The sequence below is a fragment of the Heterocephalus glaber genome, unplaced genomic scaffold, assembly GCF_053883595.1.
Source record: "Heterocephalus glaber isolate CG9 unplaced genomic scaffold, H.glaber_assembly_v1.0 deba00000347, whole genome shotgun sequence".
Taxonomy (NCBI): domain Eukaryota; kingdom Metazoa; phylum Chordata; class Mammalia; order Rodentia; family Bathyergidae; genus Heterocephalus; species Heterocephalus glaber.
Window position 1 is genome coordinate 41,575,580 of NW_028258143.1, and position 15,269 is coordinate 41,590,848.

The 15,269-nt window shown below is 31.9% G+C and overlaps 1 protein-coding gene across 4 annotated transcripts in view; it reads left to right on the forward strand.

Moving 5' to 3' along the window:
- Psmd14 (proteasome 26S subunit, non-ATPase 14) overlaps positions 1-15,269 on the forward strand; it is a 92,830-nt gene that overhangs the window by 50,208 nt on the left and 27,353 nt on the right. For all 4 annotated transcript variants that reach the window (XM_013076154.3, XM_004835871.4, XM_004835872.4 and 1 more), the window contains 4 exons: positions 1,973-2,044; positions 2,259-2,378; positions 4,448-4,518; positions 5,509-5,659. In XM_013076154.3, the coding sequence (XP_012931608.1) occupies positions 2,259-2,378; positions 4,448-4,518; positions 5,509-5,659 (342 nt within the window). In that variant the 5' untranslated portion in view covers positions 1,973-2,044. The remainder of the gene's footprint in view (positions 1-1,972; positions 2,045-2,258; positions 2,379-4,447; positions 4,519-5,508; positions 5,660-15,269) is intronic.

A 15,269-nucleotide genomic window follows, 5' to 3' on the forward strand; every position in this document is an offset into this window, starting at 1 on the left:
TTCAATCCTTTAATTTCCCACAGCCTTGCAGACCCCAGATTATAACTGTTAGCATTTCTATTAAAGGTCCAAAGACCCTTGCTAGGTTTTTAGTCTTTGACTAGATCAAGAAACAAAATACAACTGTAATGAGGTAAAGAAGGTGTGAGAGGGACAACAAGAAATATCACTGCACTGTCTCCTGTGTCAAAACAGCACTTGTGTTCTAAAGAAACAGTTGCATAGTTTTCTTCTACCTAGTACATGGCTTTGTTTCTGAACCAGGAGAAAATAATCCATTGTAAAAAAGGAGCTAAAATACCTTACTTGCATGTGGCTCACTGCCTCTCTTACAAGTAACTAGTATTTTTCCTTTTTGTTCCATTGACTTGCAGAAACTTTATTCATTCTTTCAACTAACACTTGAGTTGTTGACTATGTGCCAGGTACTTTACTAGTTACTGATTATATATAATGTTGAACAAAACAGATTTTCGCCGCTTCATTGATTGCAGTAATAGTTTCTGGATTCCGTCAGTACAATGCATTTTGGCGATGGTGTGATGTTTTATTTTCTTCTTTTTGAAGCATAAACATTTTCTGGAAAATTGGGAAAAGCTGTATTAATACAGTCAAGATACCAGCTTAACTGTGTTTTTCATGTGCAACTTTGAAAGTTGCTTTAGATTCAGAAAATAATTTGTGAATATAATATTCTAACCTTAATGTATTACTTCCTCATACTTGTCATTACATCTAACTTACTACTGTCCTCATCATTTCTTAATCGTTGTTAGTTCAATTAACACAATTATATCACTAGAATTATGATGACTTCAACAAATGTTTGAAAGTAGTATACTGTAAAATTTTCATTCTGAAAGAGATTTTTATCTTTTTGAAAGATAAGCAATAAAGCTGCATTATATGATGATAAATGAAGTTTTAACTATTCCTGGCATTTATTATTAAAATATAAATTTGTGGGTTTTGACTTTTTGTACTACTTTGCACAAAAGTAAATAAAACCAGGATATTTGTATGTGATTTTTGTATTTAAAGAAAACTTAGTTATTGACAAGGAGGAAACTAAGCAAAACAGGACTTGGCAATTAGAAATCACAACTCAATATAATTTCCCAGACTGTTCAGTACTAAAAAAGTTTTTATGTATATCAGCTGGGACAGAATCATATTTATAAGATTGTAAGATTGTAGGCATCTTGAGGGTAAAGACTATAAATTGCTTTGTGTAGCTGAATGTTATAGTCAAAAGAAATTTGTTTTGTTTTGTAAATTAGGTAGGTTCTTTCTGGAGAAACTTAGTATCATCTTTAGCCTGTAATAAGAATAATAATACTTGTTTTAAAGGTAGTGGTCAGGATTTTCCTGTTAAGACACCTCTCTTAAACAGTTAGTTCACATCTGAGGCAATTGTGTTAAATTTGTTGTTGTGTGTGTGTGTGCGCGGGGCGGGGGGGGGGGGCAACTTCATTAGGTGAAGTGTAGAGAACGTTCACAGCTCTTTCACCTAGGGATTAGAAGTCTTCCCTCTCCCCTCCCATTATACCTATGAATTTGCAAAGTGATCCCATATCCTTAATCTACATGCTGCCTTTAGCTAAAAATCAAGAAGCTCAGAGGATTTGCTGTTTGTGTGGATCCTTCAGTTAATCGTCTAGTCTAACAGCATTTTACATTCTCTTTGAGGTAAGAAGTGTCCCTGATTGGTGCATTAGTGTTATTTAGTAGCAAAGGTGGAGTAGCATTGCTGAAGTTTTATGTCCATTGGAAACTGAGTGCTAAGTTTTGTCCGTTTTCTTCAGGTTTGATATTTGCAATCATGTTTTGATTGTTTTGAACTGAATAGAAAGAAAGAATAGAAAGAAACTTGAAATGTTTTTCGAGAACTCCTTTTAAATAGTCACATATATATATGACATGTAATATCTGCTTCTACACTGTTTATAATAATTAATGCATTTGTTTTTAGGGGCCACCTACAGATGCTCCTGCAGTGGACACCGCAGAACAAGTCTATATCTCTTCGCTGGCACTGTTAAAAGTAAGTGATGTATGGTGTTACTTGCTTTACTGATTTCTCTTGCTTTCACTTTTACTTTGGCATATTTGTCACCTTAATCCCCTCAGACATAAATATGTTTTTAGGTACATTTATAAAATTTTTACTGGAACAAAATTAGGTTATTAATAAAGACAATAAAAAGACCCGAGATCTAAAGGAAATGAGCTTTGTGTCCACGTCTTCCCCTTTACAGATGTTAAAGCATGGCCGTGCTGGAGTTCCAATGGAAGTTATGGGTCTGATGCTTGGAGAATTTGTTGATGATTACACCGTCAGAGTGATTGATGTGTTTGCTATGCCACAGTCAGGAACAGTGAGTACTTTTATGGATGCCTGCTGCAAGTAAATGTGTTTTTCTTTTTTCTTTTCCTATGCAGAATAACTTTCATCATTTTATGTTTTTTTTCTGATAGGAAAAATTAATCATACAATTAGTGGTATAAATTTCTAAATTGTATTGAACTAAATTATTAGTCTTTTTAATGCACTATATATTCGTATAGGGCCACAAACTGAATGATGCTGATGCTAAATCCCTTTACAAGTTCCTTAAGTTTTAATTAGCAAAATAAACTGGATTTAAAAGTTAGTTGCTGTATCTGTATAAACAGAGTTTTAGGTTTAACACTTACTTCAAAAGATTTTAGAGGTTCTTTTATTTAAATTTTTATTAGTCCTCATTATTTTGAAATATATCCTTTTTCTTAAAAAATACATCCTTTTAAAAAATGTTCTATATATGGTGATGAATGACTTTTAAGCCTTCCTATTAAAAATATTAAGTAGTAAGAAATAGAACTGCAGTGAGTCTTGGTTCTTTTTGTCCAGGTATGTTAATTTGTTTATATGAACCATGTTCCATATGTATTTTGAAGGTTACCTACTCTACCTCTTTAGAATATATTCTTTCTAGAGGTGTTTGTTTTATTTTGCCTTTTTATTTAATTCATTATAGTTTTGTAGATACAAGTACATTTAGATTTAAAGAAAATAGTCAAAAATGAGTAACCATTCTGTCTGCCTTCTAAAAATAATACATGTACTGTATGTATTCTTCTCACCTGTTTGCCTTAAAAAGAAAAAAAAATATGTATATATTCACACACATATACATGTATATGACTATTGTAGTCATTAAAGGTTTAGATTTAAATCTTTTTTTTTTTTTTTTGGTACTAGGGATCAAACTCAGAATCTTGCACTTGCCAGGCAGGCACGGTACCACTGAGCTATATCCCCAGCCTAGGTTTAAATCTTAGACTACTACTACGTATATATGTAACACGCATTATGATATATATCTTTTCATGTCAGAATATCTGCAAACAATAAATTAACTTATATTTGGTTATGTTATGTTCAGTCCTTATATAAATACTGATTATAATAAATAGTTCTTAGGCTTTAATATCATTACTTCCATCTAAATGCTTATTTGACAGTATAAAATAAAATATTTTGATCCTTATATTCTATGTAGTAGAATTAGAAAGTTGTCTTTCTGGCCCAGTAATCAGTAAACTTTTCTGTAAAGTCATATTTCTGTTGCATATTTCTCTCTCCCATTTTATTCTCCCTGCTTCCCCTCCCCCTTTGTATTCTCTCTTTTAAAATATTTTAAAATAAATAAAACATTATTATCCCAGCAGCAAATTGCATACTACTCTTCTCAAAGGGCACACTCTTTACTGGAATTCAATATACTGTTTGCTTTGGTAGGGAGGAAGTGCTTATGTTAACTGGTTTGTTTAGCTACATTAGATTTAGAATCCTGATGTTAGAAAAGCCTTAGAGGAGCTATAATGGCAGTGACTATTACCAGAGAGATAATATAGACCCTTTTTATATTCCTATGTGCTAAAATCTTATTTTAGTTGAACTAGCAAAATGAAACATTTAAGATACTTGGTCACAGACTATCTCTGGTGGGGGAGTATTTTTGTGATTGCTTTTATTTGAAGCAATAAATTATTAACCTTCTTCAAAGTTGTTTAAATTATTGAAAAAATATTGTTTCATTGTAATAACTAAGTAGCTGTAGTCCTTATCAGTGATTAGTAGATGGCATTAGGAAGTATTCTTGCCTAGATAGGTCTAACCAGAAGTCATAGTTGGTTCAATTATTTGATATTTCTGACAAATACATAGGTAGCATAAACTCTTAAAGGATTTTTAATGTTCTCTTTACTCATTAGCTAACAACAGTTTAGTACATGAGAATTTTAGAAACTTTATTGGTATAAAGTTTATAATCAAATGACTTGAGTATCAAAACTTATAAAAACAAAATTATTTGGGGGCTAGGTTTTTATTTGCATTACAATATAAAATTTCTTTTTTTTCAAAGTTACAAAAATTAATTCTTCTTTCTTTCTGAGCTAGGGTGTCAGTGTAGAAGCAGTTGATCCAGTATTCCAAGCCAAAATGTTAGATATGTTGAAGCAAACAGGAAGGTAAGTATTTTAAAGGAACTTTTAAAAAATAATGGGAAATATTTTAGAAACATACTTTGAAGTTTTGAATGTTTATGAATATCATTCCTAGAAAAAATAAGCCATGCAGCTGATATAAAAGAATGTGTCAATATGAGTATAATGGACTACCTATGAGGTACCTCTTCCCCTAGAATGAAAGAAATCTGCCAATCAGCAATCTACTTCATATTAAAATTTTTGCTGTCATATAGTAAATGAGTAAGTTTGGGCTATAGCTTCCCTTTGTTTAGCATATGGAGTTACTATATTGTCGCTTATAATTGAAAGAAGTTTTGTGTTTTATATATTTGAATGTTGGAACTGAATGAGATTTTGAATATTTGTAGACATGAGTTTTAAAGACAGAGAAAGTAAAATCCAAATATTAAGGTTTTTTTCCTTCAGATTAAATCTCTTAATAGTTGTCATTCTCTTGCTCAAATTCTTCTACTGTGGAAAAAACTTCAAAATTAATGTTAGCAAAAGGCTCAGCAGCTGAGCAGAACAGTGCAAATTGGTTTTTGACTGAGTTCCTAGTTCTACTGCTGGTTTAATTGATATTTAATCTTTTCACAACAGTGGATCCTGGTGTCCATTGTTAAAAATGTTCTCTGTGCCTGTAAAATCCAACTCCCAGAGCTAAGGAGTTAAAGAGTAGATATTTACTTGAATGCTGAAAGGGTAAAAACTGGCTCTGAGAAAGTGTGGTAACAAGGTGAAAAACTGAAAGCCTTATCTACCACTGCTAATGTGCGTCTCTTAATGATAGCACTCCTTTGTCACACTTACTCATTTCTGTATTTTCTGGATAATATGGTGTACAATTTCAGAGTTTCTAATGGTGCTTTTTCACACCTGTGTGGTTTTCATCTCTTCTTAATTTATACCCTGTTAGTGTGTTGTTTCTTTTCATATTATAAATGTATTTCTTGTTCCGTTCGGAGCATCTGAATGCCCTTTTTGTTTCAGGCCTGAGATGGTTGTTGGTTGGTATCACAGTCACCCTGGCTTTGGTTGTTGGCTTTCTGGTGTGGATATCAACACTCAGCAGAGCTTTGAAGCCTTGTCGGAGAGAGCTGTGGCAGTGGTTGTGGATCCCATTCAAAGTGTAAAAGGAAAGGTAGAGTCCATTCTATCATTTTTGTCATCTACTGCCACATTATGTTTACACATACATGTAATAAAAATCTATTTTGCTTTAAATGGGATTCTTAATTACAAGTGCTGTTTACTTAAACAAATGGAAAAGTATACAGGTCAATGAATGTGTGTGATATTAGCAATTTAGGGATTTGTTTCTAACGTGTTATGAAGAGTTTTTATCTTTAAATTCTTTAAATTTCGTAAAAATGGGAATATTAAACCATATTATTAATATTTTATTAGTATTTTAATAATTATTGCTCTACCATCATTTCAAGGTAAATTCGTAATCGGCACAGTTTTTAAATGTCTTTTTAAAGGGCTTTGACTTATAGATACTATGCAAGGCATATTCTGGAGTTGTACATTGCATATATTTTAGACAATGAAAACTGGCCCCACAGACTTGATATCAACCATTCATATATTTGGAGAGAGGACACAGATGAGTGATTAAATATGCTAAATGATTGTGAAAAGAAATTAACTTGCAAAGCATATCGGGTTATAGTTGTTCTTTGTTGAAATTTCTTTTGTTCTTGTTTAGTTCTCTTTTTTTCATTCTTTCGTTCGTTCTTTTCTTTCTTTCTAGCCCCATATGCCATTTTCCTATTTCCTGCCTCATGACAGCAGGGAGCAGCTCTATTATCACCTTCACAGAGCTGTCTGCAAATGTGAGAGGCAATTCGATTTTGCTCAACCACAGGGAGAGTGGATTAGAAAAACTACAGAACATACAGAAATTGGCTAGGTGGTTACTGCTTTAAAATACTGCTGAGGTGTCTTGTTTGAGCATGTACTTCCATTGTGCTGTAGAATAATTGTTAAAATAAAATCACAATACATTTATGGAATCCTTTTTATGCAGGTTTTACAAATAATTTTTAAAGCGCTTAGAAATAAATATTAGCTTGATATCTATCAGACCTGGAGTTTGATAGGAGTGTAGATTACATTTGCATCTGCTTACCAACTCAAACTAAACATGGCTGTTAAAATAAGGAGTTTTATCTGTTATGAATTTGAAGTTGAATGTCTTTCTAACATCATATTATTATGATGTATAAAAATTGAGGTCTTCTCCAAAATATCCTATTAGATGTGATTTAGCTTTTCACAGGAGAAACTATCCAAAAAAACAATAATAGAAGCTGATATACTAGACAATTCAGAATGGGTAACTTCTGATGCTTTCTATATGCTTGTATTTCAGTTTGTTTACTTCCTTTTTTTTGCTAAGACTATTGTTACTTTACTGGTAAAGAAATTAAAAATCCTTGCTTTTATTAGTTTTGTGACTTAAAGTCCATTATGATATCTCTTTAAGTGTAATTCTCTGATTTTTAGGATACCTTCTAACTTGTACATAATTCAATTATGTAGTTGTTATTTTAGAATTATATGAATATTATATAAAGCCCCTCTACCACAATAATTGGCAAGTAATAATTAAAGCTTAATTTTAAATGGAAATTTTAGTTTCAAAACCTAGTTTTAAATATTGCATAATATTTCAGTTTGCACCATTTCTAGTTGTTAATTCATATTAAAAATTAATTTTGTATAAAACTACACTTGTATCATATGGCCCATGATAATTTTACATCTAATTTTTTAAAAAATATATCTAAAATTATTTTACAAAATCATATGTATTCCTCTATACTTTTATATGCCATGAAAAAATTCTTGAAAATACTTAATTTTATATTATTGGTAATTCATATCACTTGTTATATCTAACATATAGATTTACAAGTTACCTGAAATATGGATCAAATTATTTGGTAATCATGCATTTTTATATAGTTTCTGACTTTGGTTGTAATTTATGATTCTTTTATGTCAGAATCTCTCAGCACTCTTGAGTCAGATTAAATGCTAGTAAATCCATCAGAGTATTTTAGTTAAATCATTAAACTTAAGAATATAAATTCATAAAAATGAAGACTAGCATAGGACTCTCCTCCCTTCCCTGCATGTGATTTATCAAAACTGTCAAAATATTTAGTAAGACAATGATTAGATCAACTGTTAAACTGACAGTCTATATGTAAATGACTTAAGTTGGATCTCTGTTAATGATTTTTAAAACCTATTTCCTGTATATTTTATATATTTCCATTTTTATAAATTCCTGTGTTAACCTGTTTTTGAGTGATTAGATAACCTTAGATTCTTTACTGTAATTTCAGTTTATTCACTGTAAGTTTGACTTTCTCTTAGAGTGACTTGATTATATTTTTATTAAATAATTGCTGTGTGAATTGCTGTGTGCCAGGTATTGTAATAATAACCATTTCAACTTATTTATTCTTTACAGTAACCTTAGAGAGTGGCAGTATTGGTATATTACATTTTTTAAATGGAAAGATTTTTAAAAATTAGGGTCAAAATGATTACAAGTATACTTTGCCAAAATCAGACTGTGACAAAGCATACAAATCCAGGTCTATAAATTTTCAGGGCTCAATTTTTTTTACTGGTTCTTTAATATTATACTGTTATAATTATATAATCAGAATAATTCAGGAATGGAAAATTAATAGCAGAGGTTGTTGTGGGGCCTTTTCTGAAGTTACCGTCACTAGGTGTCGCTACTTTCAGCATAAGTTAAGGGAAAGAACTATACATTTTCTTTAAGTTCTCAATAGTTCTCTATATTACTTATAACAGGTATTATGTATAGTTGATTTTTCATATTCTATTAATTATATAAAGTAACTTGAGTGGGCATCCCTGTCAGCTTTTGACATGTATAGGAGCAATGAGACCAAAATGAACACTAAAACATACTATATTATAGAGAATCCATGTCACTCTGTATATTGTACACTATTATAAATGTTTTTAAATGATATAGATGAAAACCATTGTTAGTCTCATACATAATTTTAGTGGAATGTAAGCTCATAGAAATTACCAGAGCTCTGCTCTGAACTAATTCATGAAATGATTTTTTAAAGATTTGCTTCACTTTTGAGTTTATTATAAAATACAAAAATTCAAATATTTTAAACTTTAGTTCTCATATTGTACAGTGACAACTTCTTGCTTAATGATTATATATTCAGCCCGCAACTGAATTTGATTCAGAAGCAAATTGACTATTCTTTTTCCTGGGGTGGGGGAGAAAAGAAAAGAAAAATTTAGGCAAAACCGTTGAACTTCATATGATAGTTTAATATATATATTAAATTTCTGACATGATTCCTGTTAGAAAATATTAAAAGGTTACCTGCTAACTCCTAGCAATTATTCTTTTCTGTTTTAAGAACCTAAGAAGAAAACTAATGACTATTTAGTCTGAATACACTTTTAAACTGGCTGACTTTTCTAGAAATGTTTTTATTTAACATGATCAGAAATACTCAGCAGACTTAAAAGTGTGATATTTATTTAAACATCAATTAGCTCATTAACATGTATTTTTAAGTATACTTGGTATGCTATATGTTAATGGTTCTGGGATGCAAAAAATAATCTTTATTTCTCTGAGAGGATAATTCATGTACATTTAGTGTCACTAGTGAGCAGGATAACATTCTGCCAGTCATATACTGATATCCTATATTACATAGTAATACAATGCAGAATATACTAATATTATTTCTGTATTCAGTTTATTGCTAGAGACAGAATTCAACAGATAGTTATTTAGGATCTTGGGTCAATATACAAGGAAGTGTTACTTTTACGTCAAAATAATAAATGCAGATTAAAAAAGAAAACAGTATACACTACACAGATAGATGAAGCTGGAACTTGAGAGTTAGGCAAGCAGGACCTCACTTAGAAAAGAAGAGCTTGTACAGTGAGGGAAGAATGTTGAAATAATATTCCAGGTAGCTCTTGTTTGTTTCTTTGATTAGTCTCTTTGTTAGACACTAGAGTGTAAAATGAGTGGTTTTATTGTTACTTTTTAAACAAATACTTATTGAGTTTCAGAATTGGAGTGAGTGCCTAGACCCTGACCACCAATGGCAACTGACATCTTTGCTCCACATTCCTCAGTGTTCTTAAGGAGGGTGAGTTTGGTGAGATTCTGAGGTCAGCTGCTACATTTCAGAAGATCTGCTAGCAAGACACACAGAGCAACCTTGGCACCATAATGATGCATCTCACAGATACATTTATTCATTTCACATAGTAGACAGTACTTAACCAAGTGTACACGAGTGTTCCACGTTCCCATCTAACACAGCTTTTTTAAATTTACAGGCAGACTGATGTTTCATCTCATGTGTACACAAGTGAGTAGATTAATGACCATGAGTAGCCTCAGGACTTGAACCTTTAAAGGTTTACTTCTTTTATTAGCACTCCTGATTTTATAAAGAATGGAGAACAGGGGCCAGGGATTTAGCTCAGTGGTTCCACAGCCTGCCTTGCAAGTGCAAGGACCTGAGTTCAATCCCCGGTACAGAAAAAAAAAAAGAATTGAAGCACATCAACCCTATCGTACCCAAAGCTTGTAAACCTGGGTGTCATAGGACTTCATGGGGACCCATATGTTTTTAATTGAGCTTTGAAGCATCTCAGCAGCTCCAGTCTCCAGGAGTACACTAGACCACACCATGGACTCTGAAAGGTCACCCAATGTTATTGTTTTTTTTTTTTTTCTTTTTGTACTGGGAATCAAACTCGGAACCTTGTGCTTGCAAGGCAGGCAGCGGAACCACTGAGCTAAATCCCCGGCCCTAGTGTTATTATTTTTTAAATGGCATTTTACCAAAGATGATGCTCTGGACAATAAATAAAATGTAGGAGAAATGATTTAGGGAACAAATTTTATAAAAGCTTACGTTTTCTTTTCAGATATCTAAGCGGCTGTGTATTGGGGAGGTTACTTTTTCATGAAATTTTATATTAAAAAGTTTTAAGATGATGGAGGTTTTAAACCACTCGCCAGTTTTAAGATTTTTCTTGTTATAAAAAAGATGTAAGGGGAGGCATAGAGTAATAAAGAGCCCAGACTTGCATTCAAATCCCCTTTCTTATTTCTTCTTACAGCATGGCTTTGAAGAAGTTACCTAATTTTGTTGAGCTTCAGTTTTTCCATACATAAAATGGAGACTTAGTACCTGTCTTATTACTATACATATCATGAGGTGATATATACAGTGTTAGAATGTGCATGTTCATAGTGAAGTAGCACTTCTCTCTTCTGAAGATGAAAATAATTGATATTTTCAAGAATTAAGAACTAGCTTATTTTAAGAAACATAAATATTTCTGGAAATTTTGCTAAAGAGTAAGTATATATTAATCCCTACCTTGCTCATATTTAAAAAATTTATAATAATGACTACAAAAGAAATACAGACTTTCCCCTTCTTGTATTTTGAATATCATGACTAATTTAGAAATACTCTGCTGATTCAGTTCATTTTTATTGAGTACTTAGCTGTTTTCAAAGTTGTTAAACCTTGGACATATTGATGGAGAGGAAAATGAATAAATTATATTGAAACTCTGGTCTATGAAGTGATTAATATATTGTGGTTACTGTTTTGTGTTTTAGTCATCTACACATTCTCTCCCCCACAATAATTGAACCTCTTTGAGATGGGGAACAGTTTTGTATCTCAGAATTTATATAATGTCTGACAAAATGTATTTTCTCCTTTAATAAAATCAAGGAATGAATGTGTGCCAGGATTCAACTATTAGCAATTTTTTAAGCAACTGGAGAGAATTTTATGAGTTTTAGTAAGTAATTTTTATATATTAGCAGTCATAGTCATTTATAAAGTGAGTAAAATGTGCAGTTAACAAGGTCAGTTAGTCGATTTGCTCGTGAACGTTAGTCCAAATAAATTCATGTTTAACATGTCTCTTGCCTTCTCAAAGTAGTCAAAGACATTTAGCACACTTGTTATTCATGAGAATCTTTTTTTGTAAATATCAGTATTCTGTAAGGAACAATTAGGGGTATGTGATCCTAATCTTAAACTGACACATACATACATACACTATTCTTCATCTGGTTTTCCAGACTGAAGAGAGAAGTAAAAATTCTATTTCCATCCTAATATAGTTCTGTGAGCTTACGCTGCCAACTTTTAGAGCAAGTTTAGTTACTGTATTTTTTGTTTACTTCTTGTTTTTTACTCTTAATCATCAGTTTGAAGTTTATAGCACTTCAATTTTGTAGAATACTCATGAAAATATAGGTTCTAATGTGCATGTACTATTTCTGATTTTTTAAAAAAAACAGCATTTTTAGCTGATATACTTAGAAATTTTTAGTTAGAAATGTAAAAGCAACTTTTTGTTTAAAGCTCTAAGAGAATAAATATTATGTAGTTCTGAGTGGAGTTCTTTTTATCTAAAGCGTCAATATAAATAAAATAATCTGAGCTAATTTATTTTGATTTAGTATTTGCTGTGTATTTTGAATGGTATAAATGTGCTTCAAATTAGTTTGAACATAACTGTTTCAGTAAAAAATACAATAAAACCTTTAAAATAATGTCATATTATCTGTAAGAATATTATTTGTTGATTCTTTAGCTTATTGAATGCCTTTTAAAAGATCACATTCTAAATGATTTGGCATTAGCCATGGTAAATTGTGAGAATTTTCTTGGATCTAAAACTGAGTTTTGAGATGTTTAGTATATTATCATTATAATTTCCCAAAGAGGGTAGAATTGATTTTGATGGTAAATCTTCAAAGTAACAGTTAGTTCTTCAGCAGTTATTTTTAGATAGCAAGGTGATTAATAAATGCTCATTGGCCGGGGATTTAGTTCAGTGGTTCCTCCACCTGCCTTGCAGGCGTAACATCCCGAGTTCGATCTCCGATACGAAAAATAAAACCAAAAAAAATGCTCATTGCCACTTTTCACATTCCAACTAGCTTTACTTTATTTGGTCTTTATTCCGAATTAAACACAAGTCAGTGTTTTTGATGCTTGAGATTTTTATTAGTATGCCATGGTGTGCTTCATGAGTTCAAAGATAAGTGCTTCATGAATTCAGAACTGAGCAATAATAAGGAAATGGAAAGAATATATATTGTTAAAGCTATTGATTAGATTTTAAATACATAATTGGTATATTTTTTTCTTTTCTTGAATTTTTAAAGATAAATATGAATGGTAAAACCTTATATAAAATAATAAGCATGACTCTTTTCTTAGAGTTTTCCATTGCAATAGATGTTTATTTTGCACCATATATTCTTTGCTGAATACTGTGTTGTGGATGGAACATAAACCTCACTGTTCAGTAACTTTTCTTGCTCTTGTGTTAGGATAGCTATTAAACCAAATAATGTGATGAAGAATGCTCCGAGTTTGGCATGCCATATAGGTATAAAATCATAGTTGTGTCACTTGTTGGCGTGTTATTTCATTTAATATATGTAAATTCTCTAGATTTCAGTTTTCTCATCCATAAATCGATAATATTTCGTTATTAACAACTATGTGGTTATTAATAATAACCTACTTATTGGCTGTGGAATGAATTAGGCAAGACAGTTTTTATAAATTTAATCAGCAAAACTAAAATGTATAACATTATACAGAAAATTAATTTACCTTTACAGTTTTCCTACCAAGTGCCTTTGCCTGTTGAAAGATGATAGTTTGATGATAGTGTGAAGGACAAATTTGCTTTTTTCTTTGAAGGTGATATTATAACAGAAGGACTGTAAGTACCACATTCCCCTCATCTACCTGCCCATTACCACGTTAACATGTTTGAATCCTAGTCTGTAGTCTCTGAGACCTTTGATCCTTTACTTTATGTAGAACTATGAATGGACACACAAAATGCCTTAGTTTCTATACTAGAAAGGGTTCTAAAGTCACTTGTTTATTCTTTGTAGGCTGACTGAGTAGTCTTCTGAGTAGCCATGGGATAGAATTGGCACTTTGAGTTGGTATCAGACTAAAGATCCATAGGTAAAGGGCTGGGGATTTAACTCAGTGGTTCCAGTGCCTGCCTCTCAAGAGCAAGGTCCCGAGTTCGATCCCCAGTACCAAAAAAAAAAAAAAAAGATCCATAGGTGATAGTCTCTTGAACATCATTAGAGACCCCTGAGGAGTTCAGTTTTAAGTTCACTATCAATTGAATCTAGAAATACCTATCATGCAGGAATTTTGAAATTTTAGGTATATTAAGTCATTTTTAAAACAATAACATTCATTATAACTACATTTTTTAAATTTTTAATTAGAAATCTGAGGAAACACATGCCTTAAAATGTATCTCCTTGATTTTTATTGATTTTTTTTCCTATCCCAGGCATTTATTTCTGGATGCTAGATTTATAACTTGATTTTAGGGTAACCTTTTCTAATTTTTAACACTGTTTACTATAGAAGAACTCTGTTTTATTAACTCTCAGTTTGAGTACAAGGATCACACACCAGACATGCAAAAAATTGTATGAGGGAAACATGCACAGTGGATAGAGGAGAGCTTCTGGACAGCATGTAAGCTTGACCCTGTGAAAGGAGAAAGGAAAGATAGGATTGGGTAGAGAAAGCCTCAAATTGCAGTGTAGTTATGAGAAAGTTTTAGCTCAGTTGATGAGTCCTTGAGCAAAGCTGCTCTTCAGAGGATTTTTTTTTTTTTTTTTCGGCAGCATTAGGCAGGTTCTAGGACTACTATTATGCTTAGTTGTTGGGAGCAGCAAGTAAAGCATGACCTGATAGATCATGCCCAGTAGATCAAAGGTGTAATAGCTAAAGGTTGTGTTTCAGCTGTTCTCTCCACAGAAGGTTCTTTGAAAAGGAGATCTGAATTGGATGGCCCAGTTAATAACAATAAGGACTATAGTGGTAGGAGACATGTATTATTATTATTATTTTCTTTCTTTCCTTGCGCTTGTGAGGCAGGCATGGTGTCACTGAGCTAAATCCCCAGCCCAGGTGACATGCATTATTTAATCTGATCACCAGCTCTGGGAGATACTACTCATGAACAGAGACTGAAAAGTTAAATAACTTGTCCTAGTTGTTAAGCTAGCAAATGATAGACCCACAGTTCTAACTTAGAAAAGATTCTGACTTTCCATTGTCTTAAGCACTTGAAGCACAGCATACCAACTATATGCAAATACTGTAAGAAGTCCTCCTAAACTCTATTTTACTACTTAAGTAAGTTTTCAGTGTTTCATGAATCTAAAATATCTAATTACCATTTACTAGTTTCTGAAGAGCAATTTGTTTTCATTAAGGAATACATGTTCTTAAAACTTGAGGTTGTACTCTCTGAATTTTGATGCATGTCTTTACTTGTCAAAAAAGTACATAATGCTAGCTCCACCCCATCCCCCCTTTTTCCCAATATATTGAAGTTGTACTTCAGATCTCTAGCTACTGCAAGCAATTCTCTGAGGATGAAGACAGAAAATGTACATACACATAGGAATTTCTTTTCCAGAGCTAAAATTGACATTTTATAAATAATTTTCATTTTGCAAACTTGAGACTTAAGAAATCACAGCAATTCAGTGATATGCATTTGGCATGAGTCAGTTTTAGTTCTTAGTGCTTTTCATTGGAAATGGCATAAAAAGTAAGATAGCTCTGAATTTTTTATGCTATGGGCTTACAAGAAACAGAAGA